Here is a 27,678-nt window from a genome sequence, read left to right on the forward strand (position 1 = left end):
TAAATTTCTTACCTCTAGTCATTTTGTGAGACAGATATCTTATTTGGGTCATCTATGAAAAAGTATTACTTTTTATGTAAAAAATATTACTTTTTATTGTGAATATCGATAGGGTTGATCTGTCTCACAAATAAAGATTCGTGAGACCGTCTCACAAGAAACCTACTCATAACTAACTTATCATTTTCAAAAGAGCCGGTATATACAAATTTTCAAAACGTGAAGAAAAATATCAATCAAATATTTTGTCTGGAGGCTTTAACTTGCAAGATGAAAAGTACGCAGATAATACAAATTCGTACTATTAACGTCAGTGAGGAATTGTTTTTAGCTGTATTATTAAATCAAGAATATGTCGATTATAGAAGATATCATCTTTTATTTATCGAATTATCGTTATATTAATATATTTATTTAAAAGCATCACAACTTATTTTTAATATTAGTCCTCTTAAATTACAATGCGACTTTTCTCAAATTTCTATCAATTAAACATAAAATTAAACGTTTAATAAAATAAAAAAATCTTATATAAATTATGATTATAATTTTACAAACACATTTACTAGTATATAAAATGTGCCTTTCAATGGATGTCATTGTCTTGATCAATAATTTCCCCCCCCCTTTTGTATTAAATGTCTATAATTATAACATAAGTGCAAACATTTCAAAATATATAATTCTCTAATTTTACAATTTGCAAGTTGCATCGGTACAAAAGAAGAAGAACAATTTTAAATCCGCTGAAAAATAATTCGAGAGAGTCAAAGTACGTCTTAATACATGTGATGTATCCCATTAGTATTTTCACTCTGTATGTATGTATGTATGTATGTATGTACCCATTATATATATACTTTAATAAAAAGAAAAAAATAAAAAAAATTTTGTGAGATGGTCTTACAGACCAATTTCGAGTCGAATATTTTATTTGGGTCATCCATGAAAAAATATTATTTTTTATGTTAAGAATATTACTTTTTATTGTAAATATCGATAATATTGACTCGTCTCACAGATAAAAATTCACGACACCGTCTTAAAAAGATTTACTAAAAAATATCCCATCAAGGGTTTCTTTTTAAGGCAAGTTCATACTAGAAAACGTGCGAATATCTTATAATAATAATGGAAATAATGTGGGCCTACTCAATCAATCTTCTCTATCTTAACTAATAAGTTGTGCTTTGTTATGTTATGTTTTATTTTAAAAAACTTATGTTATGTAATTTGTATATTCTTATTATATGGAAGATAATCAAGGATAACCCTAGCAAATGGGTTTCGGAGTGAGAAGAGTCTGAGTCAACGAGTCCAATGACGGATCTGAGACAGATCTCGAGATTCGAGTTTGACTCGTCGGGTTTTGAGGCAGGGCAAGGAGGGTCTAAAAAAGACGAGGAAATTCGAGTTAGAATCTTAATTTTTTTTGATTAGACGGATCCTCGGTTTGACCAAATTCACTTCGTTGACATATCAATACATAAGTTATTGTTTATTATCCGGTTATTTTATCTTTTATGATTGTAATTTTACAATTTGTAGCATATGAGTACTCGATTTCAAATCGATTTAGGGAAGTTGTAGAAATATATATATATTTCCAATTGGCTCTAATGATGGTTGAATAATAATTATCATAATATTATTTTCCTTATTTTGCTAAATTTATTACAAATGAAAAAAAAAGAACAAATAAAGGAACGAAAGTGGACGGTCGTGTAGGAAGAGAAATCAGAAAACGCCGGAGCTTGTTTCAAGATATTTTTCTTCTTTCTTCTTCCTCCCAATCCCAACCCCACCCCGCCCCACCCCCTTCCCTTTTACCCGCCACTATGAATGCACCAACCAACTCAGGATCATGCATCAATTTATCAAATAAACTCAACTGTTCTTGAATTTTAGTAAAAAAAATACAACAATATTCAATTATGGCTAGTACTATTGTGTCGCCTAAAATGGGGGGATTGCCCAAAAAAATGGCTATAAACAAGAACGGAGCTGGAGTGCCGAGTAATATGAAGAAGTTGGAGTTGCAGGGGGTCAAGGGTATTCCCAACTTCAGCTCTCAGAGAATGGCCAACGGCACTCCTCAGGCCGTCGTAGCAGAGGCTCCTACTGCACTGGTACATTCCATTTTCTTCGATTTTGTGTGCGGTTCGAGATTTCTCGATAGATATATTTTATTTGTGCATGTGGGGTAATGGGGACAATATATTGCTAGGCTAGCTGTTGACCCAATTGATTTCATTAAATAAACTAACAATTCTTGTCTCCTTCCCTTCCCTCAAGAAAGGAGCAAGAAAATTCGGCAACGACATGCTCGTAAATTACGTTCCAATCTACGTGATGCTTCAGGTAATTGATTGATTGATTGAATTAACCCACCTTCCTTCTTCTCTGAAGCTAATCCATTCTTCTGCATTACTGCGCGCAGTTAGGAATCGTGACAAGAGAGAACGAGTTCCCAGACGCTGATAAAGTGGAGAAACAACTCATGCAACTGAAATCAGCAGGCGTGGATGGGATAATGGTGGATGTGTGGTGGGGTATCATTGAAGCCGCAGGTGCCAAGAAGTACGAGTGGGGTTCATACAAGAAACTGTTCACACTTGTGGAGAAATGTGGGTTGAAGATTCAGGCGATAATGTCGTTTCACCAGTGCGGTGGAAATATTGGGGACGCGGTGTATATTCCGTTGCCGGAGTGGGTCCTCGCCCTGGGCGAGAGTAATGGAGATGTCTTCTACACTAACAGTGCTGGGAATAGGAATCCTGAGTATCTGTCGCTTGGTGTGGATAACCAGACTCTCTTTGATGGGAGAACTGCTGTTGAGGTATTATATGTAGAGTTGCTGCCTTGACAATTTACATTCTGTTCCTGTTGGTATTCTTTGATGTCGGAATTGGCTTCATTTCGGTAACTTGAATCGAAAAATAACATTTCAAAGTTAAATCTTTTTAGTATGATCATGATTTTAAAGGGGCCTGCTCTGTTGTGTGATCATTCCAACCGAACACTGATTAAGATACCTTGTAAAAATTGACTTGTTCCAAAAGACTGTGGTTACTGAAAAAGCACAAGTTATACTTGTGATTAAATCTCTTCTTAATAGTTCAACTGGCTAATCATAATTTTTTTACTGAAATCCATATACATATATGCAGATATATAGTGATTTCATGGCAGGTTTCAGAGAGAACATGTCTGAATTTTTCGATTCCGGAACAATAGTAGACATTGAAGTAGGACTGGGCCCTGCAGGAGAGCTCAGATATCCTTCTTATCCAGAACCTCAAGGCTGGAAATTCCCTGGAGTTGGAGAATTCCAGGTTACATTTTACTTACATAGGATTACATCTTAAGTATATAAGATAAAATAATCTGAATCCTGTCAATTTTGACTGGAAACCTTTGGTTTTTTTAGTGCTATGACAAGTACTTGAAAGAAGATTTCAAAGCTGCTGCAACCAAAGCCGGGCATGAAGAGTGGAACCTCCCAGATGATGCAGGGACTTACAATGACACACCTGATAAAACGGTATTCTTTGGACCAAATGGGACTTATTTGACAGAAAAAGGGAAGTTTTTCTTGACATGGTATTCGAACAAGCTGCTCGGACACGGTGATCAGATTCTTGATGAGGCTAACAAAGTTTTCCAGGGAACCAATATCAGACTATCTGCGAAAGTAAGTTTCAAACTATATAAATGACAAGAAATTAATTATCAAAAGATCTGAAACTGATCTGTTATTTCAAAACCATATGAGCTACACAAACGGATAAATAGACTAGCTATTAGCTAATAGTTAAAATAGTTGAATGCGATTTTTGATTTTCAGAACCACTTGTTCCAAAAGTTCTAGCTAATTTAAGAGAGGCCAACAATTGTTTTACACGTTAACACTCACATATGCAGGAGCATGTTTTGTGGGGTATTGTGCGACCAACTTTCAGAAATGAACACTCTAGATCTACTTGGTAAAATATAGAGGGAATTGTGTATCATGAATTTCATTGGCTATGATAATAGTCAGACACCACATATACCAAAAGTTCGAGCTCATGAAATGTGTTCCAACAATAATTTTTATCTCAGCGTGTATTATATCTTGTTTCTGAAACCATATAGATGGTCTGAACAAATGAATGAACAAGCTGTTAGAAACATGAAACCAAAATCCTATCTTGTTTAAAATCTTATGCATAAACAACTCAAACAAATGATAATTATATTTCTGCTATTAAAATAGTTGAATCTGATCGTAGCTCGTAGCTTGGATAAAAGGTTTCAGGTATCCACTGGTGGTACAAGGATGATAGTCATGCTTGTGAGTTAACATCTGGATACTATAACGTGAAGGGCAGGGATGGATACCGTCCCATTGCCAGGATGTTATCTAGGCATTATGGAACACTGAATTTCACATGCCTTGAGATGAGAAACTCGGAGCAATCAGCGGAGGCTAAAAGCGCACCTGAAGACCTTGTTAAGCAGGTTCGCCAGTCAATAAGTTTTCAGTTATCATTTACAATATAGAAATATCTATGTACTATGTCCGAGTTCTAGAAATGTTCTGCTCTGTTTATGAGGTCGTGTGATGTGGAAGTGGCCCTAAGAGTCACTGATATGCTGCCATAAAAACTGTCGCACACAGAGAGTAACAAACAGGGGTGATCACTTCTCTTGAATGAAATTATTTTCAAATTAGATATGATTTTTTCTGAAAGCTCCAGGTTTAAGAAATGTGAAAAACTGTCGCACATAGAGAGGAACAAACAGGGGTGATCACTTCTAAAGATGTTATGCTCTGATCGAATTTTTTGGTTCAGACCCTGGTGATAAGGTTTGGCCAAGAAAGCCAAGAAAGAATTGTACTAAGCTACCCTTGCACTGTTTATGCAGGTCTTGAGTGATGGATGGACTGAAAAAATTGATGTTGGGGGCGAAAATGCTCTCTCGAGGTATGATCGCACAGGCTATAATCAAATACTTCTAAATGTTCGGCCAACCGGTATCAGTAGAACAGGTCAGATAGATTATAAAATGGCCCAAATGACGTACCTACGTTCATCAGACGAACTATATGTAGGAAAGAATTTCAGGATATTTAAAACATTTGTCAAGAAAATGCATGCTGATCAGGTAAGCATTGAAGTTTTCTTTAAAAAACCAGTACGTGTGCTGATTTTCAGCAACGAATAAAGCATCTGAGAAGTTCTTTTTTCTTTTTTGCAGGAATATTGTCGCGAGATGACGGACATGCCTACTTTGCAGAGATCGAAACCAAAGATTCCGACAGAAGAAATATTGGAAGCGACTAAATCCATTGAGCCATTCCGATGGAACGAAGAAACAGACATGAGTGTTGGTGGAGCCTTGGCATATTATTTGGACAATCTGTTCGACAAGGTCTTCTCTATTCTTAACTGGTAAAAAACATCTTAACAAATTTAAGGCACTTGTACTCATAAATCGGTAGGGCAGTCGAGGTGCTGAGATGCTAAAATATTCATCATGTACAAATAAATTAACATTTCTCTGCATTTCGTTGCTTAGAAATGTGTTCACATCGCATTCTGATATATATGGCAAAAGGAAGGCACAAAGAGTTTCCATTATGTGTCGGTGTTTTCGTTCGGCATGATAATTGTAGGACTATAACTCATTCAAGAAAAGATATAGAACTAAAAATGCGGTACTCTCATATATATATTTCTAAAATTGATAGTTTGCCTAATATATATGCGGGGTTGTCCCATCAAACTCACCCTCGAGTAAGCAAAATCTGGAAATGTCATGTAAAGTTTTTCATAAAATCAGTACATATTTTGCACTCGAATGCAGAGGATTTGGCCAGACAGATTTGAGTTCAACATACTCCATACGTTGTGGATGTAAGAATACACCATAAAAATCTATTCCGTGGAAATGATTTCAAACGAGTGGTTTATAGTTAATTATAGGATTTTTTTTAAATACTGCACAAAAACTCTTATGATACGTTTTCACGAGTCAATTTTGTAAGATGAATGTTCAATTTGAGAATAAAGATTGATTAACAAAAGACCTATTCTTAATATTGTTGCCAAGCTGTCAAACTAATTAAAGTAAGAGTCTTGTGAGACGGTCTCACGGATCTTTATCTGTGAGATGGGTCAATCTTATCGATATTCACAATAAAAAGTAATACACGTAGCATAAAAAGTAATAATTTTTTATGGATGACCCAAATAAGAGATCCGTCTCACGAAATTGATCCGTGAGACTGTCTCACAAGAGTTTTTGCGTTAAAATAAATAATGCAAAAAATCAATTAATTGAGGTGAAATTGGTAAAAAGAAGATATCGAGGCGTTTCACATCATCCATATGCAATACACCTACAGACATATAAATATATACAATAAATGTGATTAACTGTTGCTCAAAAATTATTTTATTTTATTTTTTTTGAAAACTGTTGCTCAAAAATTATAAGATTGTATTATATATATATATATATATATATGACAAGGGTAATTAAATGTTGTGGGGAAAAATTATAAGATTGTACCATACAAATTTCACCAAATCGGATAAAGTATTTTATGAGGACAAATAAAGAGGAAGTAGCAAAAAATTATTAATGCAAAGTCTAGCTAATTCGATTTCCCATTGCCGGAGGTAGACAACGTGTGACAACTTACGAAACCATCAAAGTGGACAACCACGTGAAATATGAAAGAGGAAGAATTCTAAGACGGTGGTTCATCACCATGACGTCATTTATCTATTATTATTAATTAAGGAGATTACTAATTTTAGTACGATGGTGAGACTTTTTTTTTTTTTTAATCTAAAATATCTCAATTATTTTTAAACTCCAATATTCTATTTTTTAATACGCCACGCCCATTTATACATATCAAAGATACCCTACATGCATGCACGTTCGATACATAACTATGTTTCAAGAAATCAAAATTTTTATTTTTACACTTGGTTTTAGATAGTTGCTGCAATATCTACTCTTTTTCCTCTAAGATTTGGAATTCGACGACCATTTAACAAAGCCGTGCGTCAATAATCGTACGAAAATAAATCTAACGATAAACTACGAAAGGCGATTCTCCGTTCATGGTGAAACTAAAGTCTCGACACACGACAAATAATCGTACATCATTTAAGGTTAGAGCTCGTCTCTAAATTGAATGTGTTTTGACTCCTTTTAACGCCCATAATTAGTGAAGGCAAAATTAAAGAAAAAACACTCATCCCTTTTCTCTAAATTCTACTCTTTTTTCTCCATGGGTCGCAAGAAACTTGCAATGAGGCGAATTGAGAATGCGGCCACTCGCCAAGTTACATACGCCAAGCGTAAAGATGGGATCGTGAAGAAGGCGAGTGAATTGTCTGTGTTGTGTGATACAGATGTGGCCGTTGTTATGTTTTCCCTGGCCAGTAGGCTTAGCACCTTTGCCAGCAATGGAAAGTTGGTTTGTTGGGTCGTGAAAAACCTGTTACATTTATGTTCTGGTGCGACTTGAATCCAAGATCTAACCACTAAACTTGATTTTTCTTGTGTTTTTTTAACTAGGGTTGAGGATATCTTCCTTCGTTCTGTGGATAGGCCCGATGAACTTAGAGGAGGCCAGGGTACGTATTTTTTCTTCAAGAACTCGGGTTTATCTATTAAAGTTTANGGCAGGCCTATTGCCGATGAAGAGGTACATATATACCATATCCGTTCACTCATTTATAAGTTAATTGGATATGAATTCAAGAACTTGGATCTGTGAACTAATTAATTAGAATTTGCTTTTTGTTTCAGCTTGTGATTTTAAGTTCTTGTCTGAAAGGCTCAAGCAACTGAATTATGAAGGAGTAATGCTGGAAAAGATAGCAATGTAATCTCTTATCCTTTATAAAGAAAATCCACATATTATATGCGCATAGAAATTTACGATTTTTTTTTTTTATGAGGATGATTACTGTCTATTTGCTTCTGGTCTCGCTCTGTGTACCTACACAGGCATGCATGCATGTGATTAATCCAGCACCAGCCAATTGTGGATTTCTAACATTGCTTTTTTTATTTGTTTGTTTCACATGATGAACAATCAAAATTCTTGATTAACGTCTATCAACAAGCCCAGTATAGAGGTATGATTAAGTTATTCTCTTTGAAATACTTTGTCGGCCACATTTTATAGACCGTTAATTATCTGAGAATAAGAAACCAAAATACTTTGAATGTTGTACGGTTTTAAATATAAACGAAAAAAGCAATAAACGAATGAACATGTCGCACTTTTCGACATATTCAAATCTTATCTAACAGCTTTATGTTTGGAGTTTTTGGGATCGTAGAGGAAATTGTGCTAGAATATTTTCAAACAAATTAATTGATAAATTTCGATTTTAATGTATTCAAGTTCAGGCATATATATCCAGTGTTACTTATTTAGTAATATAATTCAACCATTAGTTTGTGACAAACACACAGATTATGATAATTAAGATTAATAGAGTTTGTTAAAAATCATTTTACAAATATTTTTCATACGCACAAATCATTTTTTTTTCAAAAATAATATACTGCCACAAGATAATCAACTTCAGGGTTTAGAAGAAAATCTTGATAAACTCAGCAGGCGACAAAGGGATGCCCAGGAAAAGATGAGGTCTATTAATATTTCTTTCTTTTCTTTTTTCATTATTTGATCATTAATATTAATTCCAAATTAAAAGATAAAAATTGAATATTGCATCAATTAAATACATGGTATTTTTCCTCGATCGGACAGGTACTATGAACCAGCTGTGGAGAAGATAAACTCAGTCCTTGAAGCTGGAGTGTACCAGCAGTTCCTTACAAGTGCCATCCAGCGTGTGCAGCTCTCCAAAGTAATTTTTCTACACTTTCATGCTTAATTATGAAAATATAAATGTTTGTATGAAACAATGCTTCACAACCAAGGACGGACCTATGCTTGGCCAGTTCTAGGCTGTAGCCCAGCCCATTTTTTTTTACAAGGATTTATAGAGATTCAAGCCAATTTTAATTTTTTTTGGTAAATATATATAGAGATTTAAGCACAGTCTAATTTTTTTAAAAAATATTACGAGATTCATGTGTCCATAATATCAAATTCTTTGTACTAGGTATAGAAAAGCTAAAGTTATCGGCCACTTCATTTTTTAATTCTCCCACGTCAGACATTAGTATCTCCACGAGTGCAAGCCACTTCTTTTTTTAAATTTTTTAAGTATTGTTTTTTATGTGGTTAAATTATCCCACAGTCATCGTCTTTTGTACAAAACTTTGTTCAAAGCGTGTGATCTCGTGTCTCTCTAAATATTCTTTATTCAAATTTTATTTTATAATATCAAGTTGATCATTAAAATAAATTATTAGTCTTTTCATTAGTGTGTAAAGTGTCTTCGGCATATATTAATTTGTATAGATTTCATAAATGATAAATGAAATATGAACTTCTAGCAAGTTAATAGAAGAACAATAAAAATACGAGTTATTTACACCAAACAATTCTGTGAAATATCACAAATCCACATTTTTTCCTATGTGAAAATTAAATAGGAATTCTAGACCTTAATTTTTTGTAAATGTNTTCATGATCATTATAATATGCAAATATTGTGGCAGGCCAAATAGCTTGGCAGCAAACTTGTTCATCAAGCAGCTGAAAATATGGAGGTTCGTAAAATAAAATTTAATTCGCTATACGATTATAATGTAAGATTTCAATCATACTCATATATACACACACACACACACACGAATCAATATTTATAAATCAAAAGCTGCTAACCTTCTGCAGCTGCAGGCAATCGCAGTCCCGATTGAGGAAACACCAGCTGCTTCACTTGCTAATCACACCACTCATGTAAACCAAAGCAGGTAATTGGTATAAAACCTAAAGTAGACATATTAGAATTTCCTTGAAAACATCAAGAAATTAAGTGAAAGCCATTAGAATAGTGACCATGCATATATATACATATATAGGTATATGTTTATATACTAGATAGGATAAATATTATGGGATTTCTACAGTCATCAACTTTTCTTACACCCTAGCTCATGGAACTTCTTCCAATTTCCGGCTCGACGTTTTATATATATATATAAGATATCAACACGCGCTATATTATCATGTTAGTACTGCCACATTTTCAGGATGAATTCTGGAAAGGATGACGATGAAGGTGGAACAATGGGGCCTCACATGAGCCTGAGTTTTGTCGAATCTCAGAAGCAGTGGAAAAAAATCAGCAATGGAATCGTGATTACTAATTAATTATATATAGCGATATTAAAATTAAAATAAAACACACACACTCACACACACACACACACACACATATATATATATATATATATATATATACATATTCTAGAAAGATGATCACCATTTTCTATATTATTATTTTCTGAATTTTATTTATAGTNGAGGATTAAACTTAATGGCAATAGCTACCGCCCTTAGCTGAATAAATTTGGTTCATATATATATATGCTTTATATAGCTCTCTCTGTAGGAAAAACTTCAAATTTTCATATTTTAAATTCGGTGAGTTTGTTTCCAAAACATATATTTTTTATTCATTTCTGACAGAAAACGGCATATTGTATCTCTAATTACAAGAAAACGATATATTTTGGGTATGGTTTTTGAATTTCGTGACAAATTGATATATCTAATTCTCCGTGTAACAATATATTGTATTATTTTAAAATAAAACGAAAATTAAACTTTCGGCATGATTATATAATTTTTTTTAAAAAAAATATACACAATTGGTTCGGCTAGATTTTAAAAATTGTAATAATAAATTTCTGGTTAAGATTTTATAAATGTAATTCTTTAATATATTCAATGTCAATAATCTTCTTTGACATGATTATTTAATATTATATTATTATGGAAAAGTAATTCTCCCGTAGTTCGGCGCACGTTTCTATTTCGTCCCCATTTCAATCCCTTTCTGTTGCCTCCGAAAAACATGCAGTGTTCCAAATAACAAAACTCCCAACACAAAATTCTGACCCGAACGCTTTACCAGAAATCCTCTCGTGAAAGCCATTGAAGAATCCATTGATGCATTATTTCAAGATATGAAGGCGACATCTTTTTGGAATACTTTTGTTTTGTTTTCTTGATTTTCTTTTTCCAAATTTCAGTTCCTGGACCAAAAGGCGAGATTTTTCTTGGTTCTTGTTGTGCACGGTGCTTGCATAGAAGGGCAAGAATACGAAGAGCCATACGCGATATATTTGTGTTCATGTATCTCTAGGCGTATCGATGCGTTGTTGGCAATTTTGTGACTGGACCGAAAAAAGAATTGAGGCCAACCATTAATATTGCCTTTGCAATTAATAATATAGAAAATATCTCATTTATGGTTGGAATTGATAAAACAAGGGGGTGAAAAGTTTCTTGATTTGTATGTTTTCTATTGAAGGCCGGGAGACCATTCGAGAAGAAACCTTAAGACACGTAGCTATCACTAGAGCTATCTGTGTTTTTGTCTTGTCCATGAAATGTGAAGGGGACGCTCGGGTGATCATTTGAGAAACAATGGAAATTGAAAGAGTCCGTTTTGTGGCTGTTTTTGTTGCTTTTCTTTGTGTTTTTGCGGAGGGAAATAGGAAATTAGCAGAGAGCTTTATGAAAAATGGAGTTTCTTGGGATTTTCAAGAATTTGATGATGACAAGGTGTGCAAGATTTGAAGTTGTTTTCTCTCTTAGTTTGCCAGACATTGTAAATTCTCCCGTGCATGATTCGTTACAATAAATGTTTGTGTATGGAAATATTAGTAGTTCATCATCATCATTTGATTGCAAATCACCACAAAGTTATTTGCTTCTGGATTGTGTTTGGATCTTCTGTGAACCATCCAGCCCTTTGTTGATCAAGAAGTTTAGTTTGAAAATCTTGGGACATTATTGATATATTCCAAAATTGGTGATGCGGCTGTATAGATAGATACTTTGAAGATCATTATTGTGAGTTTCAGCAATTTTTCTGCTGGTGGTTAGACTGAATGTTGAACTTTAACCTTTGTAAAAACCTTTGAATTGCAGCATGGACTTCAACAGTTTTTGAGAGTTTAATTTGTGTGTTAAGATTTTTGTATCAGGTTTAAAGAGGATTATGGTTCTTAACCTTGATAGAAGAAAACTTATCAATGATTTAAATTATAGCAACTAATATTTTCAGTCAAATCCTGAGCTTAGAGTGAAAACATGAAATTAGTTTATGATACATGGCAATATGGAGTAATTCAATTCGTGAAATTATTTTTGAAAAGTAGTGTTCGTCAAGGTATAAAGTAGTTGTGTTGTGCCTGAATGGTTCTTCCTTCGCATATGCAACTGCATGCATATATCAGAAAAATGTAATTGTCATTGAAAATATAGGATTGCAGAATAGTTCATGAGTTGCTTTAATCTATATTTTGGAGAATTTATCATGTTGCTTCCTAATTAGTTGATGAAATGTTTTATAACAGGTTGAACAAGTATGTTGTTATTATAGTAAAGAGTTAAAAGATAGTACAGAGGTTGTCAAGGTCTTGGACTTGGATTCATCTCAGGCAACAACATCCAGGCGCAAATGTGATTCAACTTTTTCAGGGGAGAAAAGTCTACCAAAGGCTACAGCAGGTTTGCCATCAAACAAGAAGAAAACTATCTTGTATTGCTTGAGACAAAAAAATCTTACATTTGAAAAATTAAGAATTGAGCAAGAAAATCAGTTCCATAAAAACCAGGAACTTTTGTCTGGTCGGGGTAGTGTTCCAAGAAGGTGCCTAAGAAGAAGTCTTCGAAATCGGGTGGTAAGAACTACTGTTCCGACCCCAGGTCCTGCATTATCACCAGCTAATTCTTTTACGGCACCGAAAATTCAGCCCCTCTCTCCTGCTGAGGCCCCAGAACCATATCCTCCGCCAGATTATTCTAACTCTCCTTCACCATCAGATGTAGATTTTACTTCACAATTCCCCAAAAATATTTCTCCAGTTTCTCTTGAAAATGACCACAAGAACAGCAAGTATTTGTTAGCCGCTATCATTACTTGTTCTGTGGCAGGATTTGTTCTGCTATTTATCTCCTTAATATGTTGTATGAAGAAAAGTAGAACCGAGACTGGGCCAAACGATGGTCAAAGGGATGAGAAGCCTCTTCTCAATTTCTGTGCAAGCGACATTTCCGCAGGTATTTTACTCATTGTGGTTGATTATCATAGAGACCAACACTAATTATGTTTCATTTTCATGGCTATGATTTATCTTTCAGGTTCTTCACAAAAGTCGAACAGTATCGGTAATCCAAACGTTAAAGATTTCAAGGCTCATTCAACCATTAGTAAATCGACATTGGCAATTCATGATTCTTCTCAAGCTGAATCTTGGCCCCGAGCTGAACCATCAGAAAAAACTAATGGTGCATTACCACTGCCTCCAGGAAGAACAGAACAGCAACCACCACCTGGAGTACATCCTCCTCCACCACCCCCCAGAGCACCTCCTCTGCCACCCCCTAAACCACCTGTTCCAGCACCTGCACCACCGCCTCCTCCTAAAGTTAGTCGTCCTCCTAATTCGGCAATGCCAGGCAATTTGTTAAAGCCGGCTCATCTTCGAGGGAGTTCTTCAACAGGTGAGGGAAGTGAGCTTTCTATCGAATCTGAAGCTCCCAAAACAAAGTTAAAGCCGTTCTTCTGGGATAAGGTTCTTGCTAATCCTGATCATTCAATGGTCTGGCATGAGATTAAAGCTGGTTCATTTCAGTAAGTAAATATATTGATTTTGAACATTATATTCGATTTTCTTGTTCATTGGTGAATTGCTGAATTTCTTTACTTCAGATTTAATGAGGAGATGATGGAAAGTCTCTTCGGATATGTGCCAGCTGATAAGAACAAAAATGAGAATAGAAGAGATGCGCCTGTCTTTGAATCTCCTCAATTTATTCAGATTATTGATCCTAAAAAATCACAAAATTTAGCAATTCTTCTAAAAGCGTTGAATGTGACAATAGAAGAAGTATTTGATGCTCTCAAAGAAGGTAACTTTACTAGACTTGGGAACTCTTCAGCTAGCACAATTAGATCAAAATACGGAGAATAATAATGCTTGTTTCTCTTGATGAATAAAAGGTGTACTGCAAAATAATTCCAACATTAACCTTTTGAATTCATCAGGTAATGAGCTTCCAGCAGAATTGATTCAAACGTTGTTGAAAATGGCCCCTACAACTGAGGAAGAACTAAAACTTAGATTATATAGTGGAGATGTTTCTCATCTTGGCCCAGCCGAAAGGTTCCTTAAGGTCATTGTTGAAATTCCATTTGCCTTTAAACGTCTCGAGTCATTGTTGTTCCTGAGCACATTCCAGGAGGAAGTTTCTTCGGTTAAAGATAGCTTTGCAACTCTGGAGGTTCGTGCACACCCCAGTATTATATTTCAAGTATAAAATGTTATTTTCAAATAATTGGGTTGTGGAATAGTTATTTTACTGGAGAACACATGCATAAAATTCCCAATCTACAACTTGAAGGATGACTGGTAATACTTACAATACTATATGATTAGAAAGAACGATGAAATAAAAGTTCTTTGATTCATGTTTCGGTGCGAACAATCATGATTGTCAAGAAAGAGGATTCTCATTTTTTGAAAATGAAAATGAATCCAACCTTGTTTTGGTTTCTAACTTTTAAATAAAAAACATGGTTGACATGGTTTTGGTATACTGAAGAGAGAAGGCAACATAAAGCTGAACTAATGTGTTCTGACCACGAAGACTTGCATTAATGACATTATGCCCATAAAGTTAAAAATCTTGTTAATTTCTCTTTATATAATATAAATTACAGTCATCACGAGTAGAGGGAAAATAGATTGACTTAACTATGGTAGGAAATCTTTACTGAAAATGAGATAATATTAAATAAAAACCATGATCTTAATAATGTCAAGTCTTGTACTATAATTTTATTGATTATTACGTGTTCATGAAAATCGTATTTATAATTGCACTTCTGAATCTTTCATGAATATAGGTAGCTTGCAAGGAGCTTAGAAACAATAGACTTTTCCTCAAACTCTTGGAAGCAGTTCTCAAAACTGGCAACCGCATGAATGATGGAACTTATCGAGGCGGTGCACAAGCATTCAAGCTCGACACACTCTTGAAATTATCCGACGTGAAAGGAACCGATGGAAAAACTACATTACTTCATTTTGTTGTCCAAGAAATAATTCGGTCTGAAGGTTTAAGAGCTGCTCGAAGGTTAAGAGAGAGCCAAAGTATGTCCAGTGTAAGAACTGAAGATCTCATTGAAGATTCTTCGAGTGAAACAGATGAGTACCACAGAAATTTGGGACTTCAAGTGGTTTCTGGGCTTAGCAATGAGCTTGAGAATGTAAGGAAGGCAGCTTTGATTGATACCGAAAATCTAAGTTCGTCTGTGTTCAAGATCGGGCAATCACTCGTAAGAACTAGAGATTTTCTTGAAACTGAGATCAAGGGCCTAGACGATGAGACTGAGTTTAATGATGCACTTTCTAGTTTTATTCGGCATTCGGAATCTGATGTAACGTGGCTACTCGAAGAAGAAAAAAGGATAATGGCTCTGGTAAAGAGCACAGGAGATTACTTTTACGGTAATGCTGGAAAAGATGATAACTCGCGTCTCTTTGTGATTGTTCGTGACTTCCTATTGATGTTGGATAAGTCGTGTAAAGATGTGAAAAACTCAGCCAAACTACCATCAAGGGCTCCAATAAAAGAGCCTTTAACAGCGTCGCCTTCTCAAGAGTCTCAGCACGACCCTCTACCGGATATTAATCAGCGCCTATTTCCTGCAGTCAGGGAGAGGCAAATGAATGATGAATTCAGTTCAGATGATGAAAGATGAACTCCCTATCTTTAAGATTAATGGGGTAAGCAGTCATTTCATTCACTGAAAATTTGTTGATCTGATTTTTCTTTCATCTGTGGCTAATGTTGAACAGTTTAACATAAGAAAACTTTTTTACAATTGTGGCATGCCGTGTTTCAATCCAACTTTTGGGGGCTTGTGCTGTCTTCTTGTTTTGTTTCTAATCCAAGTAGTTTCATGTATTTGCACCGAGTTTTTGCCATGACACTACTAGAATATATTGGTGCACGAATTGCCATTTCATCATGTTGTACGTTATGACCATACCCAATGATGTGATGATAATAAATTCATCTTGTGGATCGTGTGTACATCACAAGTGTAAGAATGAAACAATCTTGAAGTTATCTTACTATTTTTTTTCTCAAGTTCTAACTCTTGATGATTTACATAGGACTCGGTTGTGGTGGTTCCCACATTATTGAGTATTAACTCTTGAAGATACGTGCAGAACAGAACTTAGTTCTCTTGATTTACTGTTCCGGTGAACATGAAATATTGGAGCTCATGTAGCTATATCATGGAGATGTTGAAAGACACTAAAGGAAGCATCAAGGTATTCAATATCTGGTGAAGAGAGATATAAATTCGGATAGAGGCATAAAAGCATAGGTCTTGTGTACTATTTTCTGTACATATGCAAGTGAATGAGTCCATAAATGAACGAGGACCATTGGGTTTGACATGTATACTTGTTCATGTTTGACGAGCATAGAATTTACATTAACTCAAATATATCAACTTTCCTTTGTTTAGAAGACACTTGATTGATTTTCTTTAAGGGAAAACTGCATTTTCTATCTTGTTTGAGCAAATTTATATTGATAGAACTGAGTCATGTCAATATGGCATAGAGAGATTAAAATTCTTTTTGGCTGAAATCTCATTGATATTTATTATTAAATAATTAGAAATTATAACCTATTTCTTGAATTAATTTTTTGAGTTTTAGATAGCAATATTTCAAAATGAAGGGTTAAAACCTTAAGGATGCATTTGGGGAGATGAGTTTGAAATCCATGATGCATAGATTTGTATTAATTTTATTATTTACAATGAAACAATATATTAAATTTTAAATACACGTTTTATTTCTTTACACATTAGTAATAAAAAATATAATGATTTTAAAAACATCATCATTGTTAATATGAATTAGTATATAAACATATAAAAATAGATTTGAAATTTATGACCTTCCGAGTACATAAATTAATATGAGTAGGTCTCTTGTGAGACAGTCTCACGAATTTTTATCTGTGAGACGGGTCAACCCTACCGATATATACAATAAAAAATAATACTTTTAGCATAAAAATGTAATATTTTTTCATGAATGACCCAAATAAGAGATCTGTATCATAAAATATGACCCGTGAAACCGTCTCACACAAGTTTTTGTCCATTAATATTTCCTAATACAAAAGATTAGTTGTATGAATTTAGTATATAAATAAATAATGAACTGATAGTTTCTATTCAGTTTAATTTTAAAACAAAGTGATTCGGGCAGAGGAATCCATCGTCCGATAAATGCACGTCAAAACCCTATTTACTACCATCGTCACAAGACAGAAGCGTCTCCCAAAACACAAAAAAGGCCATTAATTTATGGCACCCAAATCCCTCTCTAATCCTCGATCTTCGAAACAGGAAGAAGAATTGGAGCGACCCACCTCTTCAGAAGAACGAGGTGATGGACAAGAATCCGAAGAAGAAGAAGATTCTTCTGGTGAAGAAGATGAAGAGTCATCTGAAGAGAAAGATCAAGAAAAAGAACCTGAAGTTCTGCCGAAAAGCATAGCCCAGGAAAACGGGTCGGACACTGAACCCGAATCCGACGATTCCCCTTCTGCCTACAAGATGCAGCCAATCCCCAAGAGTTCAGTCACCGCATCAAAACGGAAGAATCAAGAGATCATTAACGGTGGTAATTCTCCCAAAAGCAATAAGAGGACTAAAGCCGAGGAGAAAAAGTCCGATTCTGTTGTTTCATCGACCCCTGGTTATATCACTAGGTTGTGGAGTGATGATGATGAGATTGCTTTGTTGAATGGTATGGTTGACTTGAAGAACTCCAAAAATACGGATTTTGGTGGGGCGTTTTATGACTCCATCAAGGGAAAATTTCAGGTTGATTTTGCAAGGGAACAACTTCGTACCAAAATCAGCAGGATTAAAAAGAGGTTCTTGAATGCACTTAAGAAAGGACGGAATGGATTGGACCCTGTATTTTCCAAGCCACATGATGTAATGGTATTTGAACTCTCTAAGAAAATTTGGGGCGGCGAGAGTGGCAATAAGAATGATTCTAGCGAAGGGGTTGGGGAGAAAACGAAGAACGACACCATAAAAGAGAAAAATATCGTGTGGGACGAGGAAGAGATAGGAAAAAATGAAAATGATGGTGATGAAGGTTTAATGTGGTCCAAGTACGAATTTTTCAGCTCTTCTTTTAATAATTTGGTTTGGAAGTTTCCCTCTTTGGGGATGTCTGATTCTGGAATGAGACTGGTGAAGGAGAAGTTGAATTTCATTGGAAATGCTAAGGCCAAGGAATTGAATCAGAAGTGGAAGCAAATGGTTATGGAGGAGACTGAGCTCCATTATAGGATGTTGTCTTTGATGAGGGAACAGGTTGAATTGGCGTTGGATCAATGAATGGGTAACTTGTTGGCTGCAAGTTTACGTTTTTGTTCGATATAGACCATTTGAATAGTAAGCAAGAGTTTGTCTCCGTTGAGGATAATGGACCTTTCAATTTTGGAAATTTAAATATCTAAATAGACTTTGTGGGTAATTGTTTTGTTGATGAAATTAGAGTGTAATATATAAAGTGTTAAAGCACTTTATCCCATGATCTGGTAGTGTCTACAATTACCTTATCTAGTCGTAGAGCTTTCTGTTATGTTCTGTTAATTAGCTGCATTGAAGGGATCATGCCGATATCCTATTTATTTTGTGTTTAAAGTTATCCGATACTCGATGATGACGGGTTGAATTTCCGTTTTGGCTCTTTATTTTCGTCATCTCTTTAATGGTAATGGATAAAAGCCGAATCTTTGTGGGTAAGATCTTAAGTTTTTTAAAGCTGATTTGCACTCAACTAACCAACCAAAAACCCCAGTTCTTAGTTTTCGAAATAGAATTGTATCAGTCAAATATATTTCAAAGACCATGTGCTGCCGTAGCATATACCTAATGTGTGGTTGCATCATAGTGGGAATGTGTTATAATGATGATGACGATGAGGATGATGCTTACCCTTAAATACTAGTTGGGTTTCACTGGACGAAGGGCTTTTTCCAAACAACCACCTTTTCCAAATTGGTATATAATTTTAGTTCCATTTCTCTTTATCTATACTTCATCGTGGTCTTAAAATCATTTAATTGTTAACTTTCTCTCCATATTTGTGTGTGATACGTGAGCATAGTGTGTTTTTTGTTGTTCAATTTTTTCCTTTTCGGGAAACCTTGTATCATGGGATTCATTGATTCCTAAGGGCTGCTGTTCGATGTTCAGTAAGTGATAACCATACTCCAGGGGTGAGGATCTAATCTGTCTGCGTGTTACTAGAATTCACATCTTTCTAGACAAAAATGCAAATTGCCCTGTTCTTAGAGTGGTTTTGATATCAGAGTTTATCATCTCACCCAGTATGCTATTTTCAAATTGTAAAGACAATAAGTCCCATTTGTTTCTGTTTTCTTATCTTTTGCATCTCAAGTGCCTTGAGTTTAGGTGGTCATTTTCATATCTTTGCATTTCCTTATGTTGTTGAATACTTGATGGAAAGTTATTACCTACTGCATTTGCTTATTTCTGCGATTGCTTAGCCTGCTGATATAAAATGTTGAAAGAATGTATTTGTCAATATGCCAAATGCTAGGTGTTTTCATATGTTCCATTCAAAACGCATGGGCTTAGGACATCATCATATTTATATGGTGAGATACTGTAAGAATAACTGAGTTGGACTCAGAAATAGCCTTAACATTCTTTTGACAAATGACAAGAATCTACAACAGTAACTTTTCATTATTGTCATCTGTGAGGTTTTTTGGTTGCTTTGAGTTAAGTTTTTACATGCTTGTTCTTCTTCACCAAGCTGTGCAGGTATTGCATACATAAACCGCATATCATCCAGCATTTTCGTATGAAATGATATCATAAGAAAATTTCGATTCTTGCACTAGGGCAACGCACTTATGTAGCATATGAAGTCCATAGTAGAATCCACATATCAATGGGGATAAGCCTTGCTGTTATTGTCAAATTAATCGATTTCATACCATATCTTGTCAGAAACTGCGGGAATCTTTTGGTCTACTGCTGTTTATTATTTATAAACAAGAATTAAAAAAAGAGATTTTAAAATCTATCGGCATAATCCAGTACAGCTTGAGTTCATCTTGGGAAATTTGAAATTCCAATGTCATTAAAAAAAATGTTAATTTCAAGTTCTTTTGCTTAGACTCTTTCGTCAAATTGAAATATATCGATATAAAACGCTAATCAAAAGTTCCTCTAGCCCCTATTTCTCCTTCAAACCATTACACCAGAGACTAATGTAGCATTGAATTGATAAATAAAAAAGACTCAAAAAGTACTCTTATGTATTGGCTCGAGGAGCTCGAGAACTCAAATAATAATCCAAACACTCGAGCAAAAAGTCTCGTCTTAAAGAAAAACAGTACCAGCCTTAGTTTCAAAACACTACCTAAATCTCTGGGCTATGCCGGGAGGGTGGCAGTGGAAGTAACATAATATGCAACAGAAAACAGGGCATGTACCATACACAATATCCCTCCAATCGACAAGAAATGGTGGTGAGTGAAACCACATGATCCTCTTGATTTGTTGTTCGACATTATTCCGATCACCAGCATCGACAATCCAACGGCCAAGATGATCCTAGATATTTAAATCAAACAGATTGATCAAACCATACTTTTGGTACATTCCAAGGCCTTAATATAGAGAAGAACACACTATTCTTTAGTCTTCATCAATGCCAAGGAGCTGACTAATTAATTTAACATGGACAAATTCAGTGGAGGTATAGGAGCAGATTTAATGGATGAATAAATTTTATTTTTTGTTAAAAACTTAAATCTATATTCAGCCCAAATGTTGTATAACAAGACACAGCTTAATTTATTCATGTTTCATTGTATATTGAAAGTTCTGGAAGTAGGAAGTTCATACCATGTAAAAATCAGGCAGGCCACAGACAACTGCTTGCTTGGAGATGCCTTTTGAAACTCTTCTTGAGTGCAGACATTACAGCCTCCAAGCAAATTTGCGAGAACGTGAGCTATCCCTAGAAAGGACGCGGCACATAATCCAAGAATGTATGCATCATGACTTGGCTCTTTGCACTCAAAAATCCACAGCCTCAAATGTTTTTCCTAATCAAATCAAGAAACAAAATATACAACCAAACCAAGATAATAATGAAGATGATAATGAGGATCTGTCATATAGGAGGGCAAATCCATTGACAAAATTGGAAACACACCTGGTTTTGAGCAGCTTCAGCTTTGATTCCAAGAATTCCAGCAGTGACATCCAATGCCACAATCAAGAAACATGCAAAGATGCCAACCAGTTTACTCATTTTTCAAGAATGTAAAAAAGGGGCAAGCTAGCTGATGTGTGTATCTATTAGGTATGTATGTATGTGTCTGACGAGTTTTTATCAAATTCTTCAAAGGAAAAAAGCAAAAGCATATACATGAAATGGTGTAATCAAGATTTGAGTCATGATGAAGAAAGGCACTTTTGTCAACGATGTGGCGACTTTATTTTACTTTGTGCCTACTTTTATTTTCTTTTAAATTTTTTATACCTTTCACCTTTGAACAAGGAAAGTAGGGTATAAACCGACTAAGGAGTATATGGTAGTGTGGGTTATCTTTAGCATCTTTACCATTAAACCTCGTTCCAATATTTTATTAAATTACTTAACCATCAGACGCCTTTTATTATAAAGGTTCCATCACCGAGTATCACAGAAGATTTGTATCTGACAAATTAGAAGGTAAAAGTATCGGAGCATTGGTGCATGTGGCATAGAAATTTTTTTCTTTTTCTTTTGTTTTCTTTTTTTATTTATTAACTCGTCCTAAAGTAATTTAATTTACTCTCATAATCAGGAAATTAAACAAGAAATTATGCTTTACAGTTCATGCGGAATTTTAAGACACAATATATGCTTTCATGAATTTTGACTTCTGAGATATTACTACTTTAGAGTCAGATCACGACCAACAATCTCAAACTCTTGAAAATGGTCCTAACATGTGTTATATCGCATTTTATTAGGGTGAAAAAGAAAAAAAAACCAACCAATCTTTTTAGTGAACAGATTGAATAACGACACACAATTATACATGTAGGTTCCATTCCATGCGACAAAATTCATCAATCATCAATGTCTGTTGAGAAACATTTCGAGTAGCCGTCTACTCGAGATTTGTAATGTATTGCTTCTTTTGAACTAAAGTTTTAGAGGTACTAGCAGTTAATTGAAAATGGAACCCAAAAAAGTAAAGATTAAAAGGAGTCAAAATTTTAAAAGAATAGCACCAGATCGAGATCAAATTTTGAAACTTGAAGTAAAACTTACATGTTTGTAGATTATACATGATTATATATATTGATGAGTGAGTATAGTAAATTATTCCTACGAATTAACAGTAACAATTTTTTTGAAACAATAGATTTTACATTTCTACAAATTAAATTATATCAACTTTGGACGGTTTTCATTGTAAAAGAACATGAATTTTCTGAATGTTATATTGTTTTGCACATGAACAGTAGGAAACAATAACAAATAAATGTAAAACAAAGCAGCAAAAATTTAACACTTGAAGATCACAACCAATTGATCTCATCTAAATGGCGTAATTCCAATCTCAATTAACCAACAAAATGTCACTATCATTTAAGTTTCAAAACCCTAAATTTGTACTAATCACAGTTTCAGAACCCTAAAAAGCTAATCACCCCCAAAAGGAAATTAAACAAGAAGATCGGGAGGATGAAGCAAGCAAGCTAATAAAGATGAGTTAAAGTGTGTAATAATCCGGTCCCCATGCATTGGTGTTTGGATCAAAGAGAATGCGGCTAAATTGAGCTTTCCTCTCAGCGTTGTTGTTAAGCAAAAGAAGCTGTTCCAGTGAGTAAACGCAACAGCCGTTTGAGTACAGCAGTGTCTGAGCAATGGGTGAGTGAAGAAGAACTTGTAACAGCTGCTGCTGATTCAGCCTCCCCAAATGATCACCAACAACACCATGGATTCCGCGATTCAGACTGGATGATGTTGCCCCGCCCCCATGGCTGTCGCTTCCGGTATTAGGCATGGCCTGGAGGATACTAACCTGCGCCTGGAGGAACTTGATGTACTTGTACGCTTCCTCCAGTACAGTCGTCATGTCCATTTTCTTATCCCACGGCAAAAGTTTCTGTAAACACCGCGTCTTTTCGCTTAGCTTCTGCTGCTTCCTCCTCCGATTCCGATTCAGAGAGACGACCGCAGTGTTTCTAGGCGGCTCGAGGGAGAGGAGGCTCGGTAAGTGGTGGTGAGAAGACGACACCACGTCTGAGAAGAAGTTGTACGGAGGAGCCTCCGTCGAGAAGGCTTCGTAGAAGGTCGAGATCTCCGGGGGGTAATTCTGTGGTTCGCTTTTCGGCATCAGGAGGATATCCTGAGTTTGTGCGGAAAGATCGAAGACAGTACCATACGTCGCAGGAGGTGGAGAGGATGTACCATAGGGATCGTAAGTGAGCAAGGTATGGAAACTTAAGCCTTCGTAGAAGCCATTGATGTAAGCCTCTCCGACTGAGGGCGCCGCCGTGTGGTCCGGCGGGGGCGTTTGGAACTGAGATTCTCTCTCCATTAGCATGTGAGGCATGCGACAGATAGGGAGAAGGGCGATATTAATTTATTTATTATTTAATTTTGCAGACGTGGCAAACTCGCGGGAGTTGAAGGACAATACAGAACGATACGTGGCAGTGTTTAATTGGGCTTTCTGTTAGTTCTGTCTGTGGTACAGCGGCCGTTCTCGCCCAGGTGAAGGGAAAACGACGCCGGGTATTTGTCGGACGAATCATGTCCGTTTGATGAGGTTATAATCTGACGGACGGGAATTAGGGGCGTGGGTTTCACTCGTGGCACTGACGAAATTGTCGGGAATAATGGTGACATAAATAAATATACAAAATAGATTGACATAAATTACCCTCGAGTAGACAAGGGTCGGGCCTGATCGAGTCAGATCCGATTCGGAATCGAATGACCGGACCCGACTCGTGGTCAACACATTTGGTTAATTAGGTTAACACGTTTCAGACGGAATCGTGATAAGAACGATCTTACGGCGGTCTGGTTATAAACTGTGGCGTTGCGCAAAGGTGGACCCATTGATTCGACTGGACTTGTACTGACGGGTCGACCATTGCAATTTTAATTTTTTGTTTCGATTTTACCCTATAAATACACCCCTTACACCTATAATTTTCCACACACTTTCCTCTTATTTCTCAATCTCTAATTTTCAATTTTTTCTTGATTCTCAAAATATCAAAGCTCAATTGTTAGTTTATTTTCATAATTATTTTAATCATTTTTATACAAATGGCTAGAGCCAGATCAAGTAGTTAGGAGTGTCAAAGAAAAGGGAAAGGGCATCATGCCACCCGAATTCCAGCATCGCGATTTTCTTTCATTCAATGTCGACAACTATAATCTTATTTTTTTTAATGAGAAACATCAAGAACGAGAACAAGAGGCTCAACAAACACATCATCGTCAAAGTCAAGCAAGTATGAGCAATTAGACGACGCCAAAAAGTAAAACTCGAGTGATGCCTCGTCCAACATCCGATATCTTTACCAAATATTTCGAAAAAGTGACGCTTCTCTCTGGTGATATGCAAGCAAATGCAAATATTGTCCAAAAAATTACAAATTTCAACAAGTAGATGGTTGTGGAACTTTAAAGCGACATACCGAGAAAAATCATTTGTGAAAATTAATATTGATAATTCTCAAACTCAAATTTCGACATTCTCTTCTCAATAGGATAATGATTCTCAAATTTTAAAAAATTTCGAAAGTAAATTTAGAAAAGAAACGGATAAATTTTATGTTGTTGAACAAATTTATTTATTTATAGTGATAAATTATCTTTTGAAAATCGGTTTCCTACAAATGCAAATTCTTCTATTTGATGTATCCCATGAAATACAGTCAAACGCACACATAAAAAAGTTAGTCGTTGAATAGAAAAAATTTAATTAAAGAATTTTTTAGTTTAAACAATATATTTTTTTGTGTTCAGATATTTGAAATGATCATTGAAAAAATGTTCATACATAAGTATTACATGTCATTGAATTGATAGTTCTTAGAACATTCAAAAAATATTGTTTGCATATAGATGTTTTAACGAACCACATACGACACAATATTTCTCAAATTATATTTGTTATTTTAAAAGAATATGGTTTAGCTTCTCAAGTGTTTTCGATTTTTTTATAGAGTGAGTCTTATGTGAGACCGTCTCACGGATCCTAATCTGTGAGACGGGTCAACCCTATCGATATTCACAACAAAAAATAATACTCTTAGCATAAAAAGTAATACTTTTTCATGAATGACCCAAATAAAGATCCGTCTCACAAAATACGACCTGTGAGACCGTCTCATACAAGTTTTTGCCTTTTTTATAATACTAATGCAAATATTCTAGTATTAGTGATTTGTAAATTTTTTCATATTAAGTGCACATTTCATATTTTAAATTTGTTTGTTCAAGATCAACTGAAAAATTTAGAATCACATATTAAACTAATTAAAACCACAATTCATTATCTATGGACATATCATCAAGTTATGAAGTAATAGGAAAATTTTGCAAAATAAATGGTGTAAGGTCTAAACGGTTTACACGAGATGTTCCAACTCGTTGGAATTGAACATATAAATTGTTATTATCGTCTTTTGAATATTAAGATTTATTATATATTTTTTCATCAACATGTTCAATCTCGTGATATTTATTTGTTCTTGAATCAATGTAATACATGCACTAATATTTGTGAAATTTTAAAAGTTTTTAATGATTCTAGTGACCAATTATCTGATGTTTATTATCTCACTTCAAATTTAGTTTTAACACATTGTTGCAATATTGCATGTTTTTTAGCGAATATATTAAATTTAGTGATATGTTTTAGTTCAATGTATTTATGTAATGAAAGTAAAATGAGAAAAATATTTTTTACAAATCCCTGAAATATTTTTATATGTGTTTGTTTTAGATTCTACACTTAAATTAGACGGTTTACAAGAAATGTTAACATTATGTTATGAGTCTTTAGACCCAATTACGGAAACGATTCCATCTATCTCATCGATTTTGTTTATTATTAAAACCCGTTTATATGATATTTACTTTGAATATAACATCAAATATGGTAGACAAAGTGTTCTACATGAACCACAATCCATTACCACTAGTAAAATTATTATTAAACTTACTAAAACACAAATTTTATTAAGAGAACGGACGAAACATCCACGAAGATCTTCAAGTTTCAGTCAGGAACTTGATAATTATTTTACCGTTACTTTTTATTTTAGTGATACAGATGACGATATTTTCAACATATTACGATGGTGGTAGCATAAACACAAGTATATCCAATTTTGTTTATAATGGCAAAAGAAATTCTAGTTTGCCACATTTCAACAATTGCGATAGAGCAAGCTTTCAGTATCAAATAAATACATTGGGTAAGAGACACTCTAGTTTAAGACCGAAAAATTTGGTTTGCTCAATGATTGGTCAAAAGACGCAAGTCGAACACAACATATTAAAAGTGATGAAAAAGACCAAGACAACACTGAAGAATCATTTGGAACAACGACGGGAGAAAATGTTAGTGATTGAGGTTTGATTCCTTGAAAGTTGAAAGAATGAACAAAACAGAAGAAGTCTTGTAGTTAGGCGTGGTCACGCTTGTGATTTTTGGAGAGATATATTTTTTATTGAGATATATGTTTTTTTATTTTATGAAATATATGATAGAGCTTTTATAAGTAAATCTCTTTTTTATTTATTTATTTTTTTTGTTCTTTTATAGAGCTTGATCCATAAAAAAATTCTGCACTACGTTGGCTCACATGTTCTCTCATTGATAAAAATCGTTACAAAACATTAAAAATATAGTACTAAAATATGATATTTGAATACCAATAATTTCAAATATGATATTAAAAAAATAAGATTTTGAGTATATGTTTGAAATGATTTTATTATTACCAACATTAACTATATATTTTTTTGTTAAAAAAATTTATATCAAAACACTCGTTCATAAATTATTGGTGCCATCTGAGTCAGATTTAGGTACATAAAATATTACTTTTAGTTATATATTTAAACATGAATGTGTTACACATACTTATGGCTTAACAAGTAGCAATTAAATTGATTTTAGTGTATAAATTAGTGTTTTGGGAACTAAAATGATTTAACAATATGGTGCACTATATTACAAAAATTTAAGTAAAAAATATTGAATCAAACTTATTGATTTATATATTTATGATATCAATTGATTCAAATTGAGTACAAAATCATTATTTATATTTTCAGTTTAGAGAGAGAGATTTGGTGTTCTATACCAAATATAAA

At 34.5% G+C, this 27,678-nt stretch overlaps 5 protein-coding genes across 6 annotated transcripts; 3 read left to right on the plus strand and 2 right to left on the minus strand.

Annotated features, from left to right (window-relative positions):
* The first annotated feature begins 1,786 nt into the window (after positions 1 to 1,786).
* Positions 1,787 to 5,627, plus strand: LOC140976817 (beta-amylase). 2 transcript variants are annotated; one of them, XM_073441162.1, is made up of 8 exons: positions 1,787 to 2,129; positions 2,296 to 2,361; positions 2,441 to 2,839; positions 3,171 to 3,335; positions 3,431 to 3,694; positions 4,294 to 4,503; positions 4,912 to 5,151; positions 5,245 to 5,627. In XM_073441162.1, exons 1-8 carry the CDS (start codon positions 1,935 to 1,937, stop codon positions 5,440 to 5,442), a joined length of 1,737 nt encoding a protein of 578 aa, XP_073297263.1. In that variant the 5' UTR covers positions 1,787 to 1,934; the 3' UTR covers positions 5,443 to 5,627. The 2 variants fall into 2 exon arrangements, with proteins under 2 accessions (XP_073297263.1, XP_073297271.1); XM_073441170.1 differs by having other exon boundaries at positions 1,994 to 2,129; positions 2,300 to 2,361.
* A 5,334-nt stretch (positions 5,628 to 10,961) lies between these two features.
* LOC140976830 (formin-like protein 3) lies at positions 10,962 to 16,585 on the plus strand. Its single transcript, XM_073441182.1, has 7 exons — positions 10,962 to 11,728; positions 12,526 to 13,231; positions 13,313 to 13,805; positions 13,884 to 14,083; positions 14,220 to 14,455; positions 15,081 to 15,963; positions 16,357 to 16,585. The coding sequence occupies exons 1-6, from the start codon at positions 11,591 to 11,593 to the stop codon at positions 15,936 to 15,938; spliced, it is 2,631 nt and encodes an 876-aa protein (XP_073297283.1). The 5' UTR covers positions 10,962 to 11,590; the 3' UTR covers positions 15,939 to 15,963; positions 16,357 to 16,585.
* A 901-nt stretch (positions 16,586 to 17,486) lies between these two features.
* LOC140976837 (STOREKEEPER protein-like) lies at positions 17,487 to 18,967 on the plus strand. The gene has a single exon (XM_073441197.1). It carries the CDS (start codon positions 17,574 to 17,576, stop codon positions 18,621 to 18,623), a length of 1,050 nt encoding a protein of 349 aa, XP_073297298.1. The 5' UTR covers positions 17,487 to 17,573; the 3' UTR covers positions 18,624 to 18,967.
* A 1,502-nt stretch (positions 18,968 to 20,469) lies between these two features.
* LOC140982282 (protein VASCULATURE COMPLEXITY AND CONNECTIVITY-like) lies at positions 20,470 to 21,699 on the minus strand. Its single transcript, XM_073448782.1, has 3 exons — positions 21,487 to 21,699; positions 21,174 to 21,376; positions 20,470 to 20,879 (listed from the first exon to the last, which is right to left on the minus strand). The coding sequence occupies exons 1-3, from the start codon at positions 21,583 to 21,585 to the stop codon at positions 20,699 to 20,701; spliced, it is 483 nt and encodes a 160-aa protein (XP_073304883.1). The 5' UTR covers positions 21,586 to 21,699; the 3' UTR covers positions 20,470 to 20,698.
* Positions 21,700 to 22,876: 1,177 nt separating this feature from the next.
* LOC140982370 (uncharacterized) lies at positions 22,877 to 23,873 on the minus strand. Its single transcript, XM_073448883.1, has one exon. The coding sequence runs from the start codon at positions 23,870 to 23,872 to the stop codon at positions 23,042 to 23,044; it is 831 nt and encodes a 276-aa protein (XP_073304984.1). The 5' UTR covers position 23,873; the 3' UTR covers positions 22,877 to 23,041.
* Between the last annotated feature and the right edge of the window lie 3,805 nt (positions 23,874 to 27,678).

This window comes from Primulina huaijiensis, chromosome 1 (assembly GCF_012295235.1).
Source record: "Primulina huaijiensis isolate GDHJ02 chromosome 1, ASM1229523v2, whole genome shotgun sequence".
Classification (NCBI taxonomy): domain Eukaryota; kingdom Viridiplantae; phylum Streptophyta; class Magnoliopsida; order Lamiales; family Gesneriaceae; genus Primulina; species Primulina huaijiensis.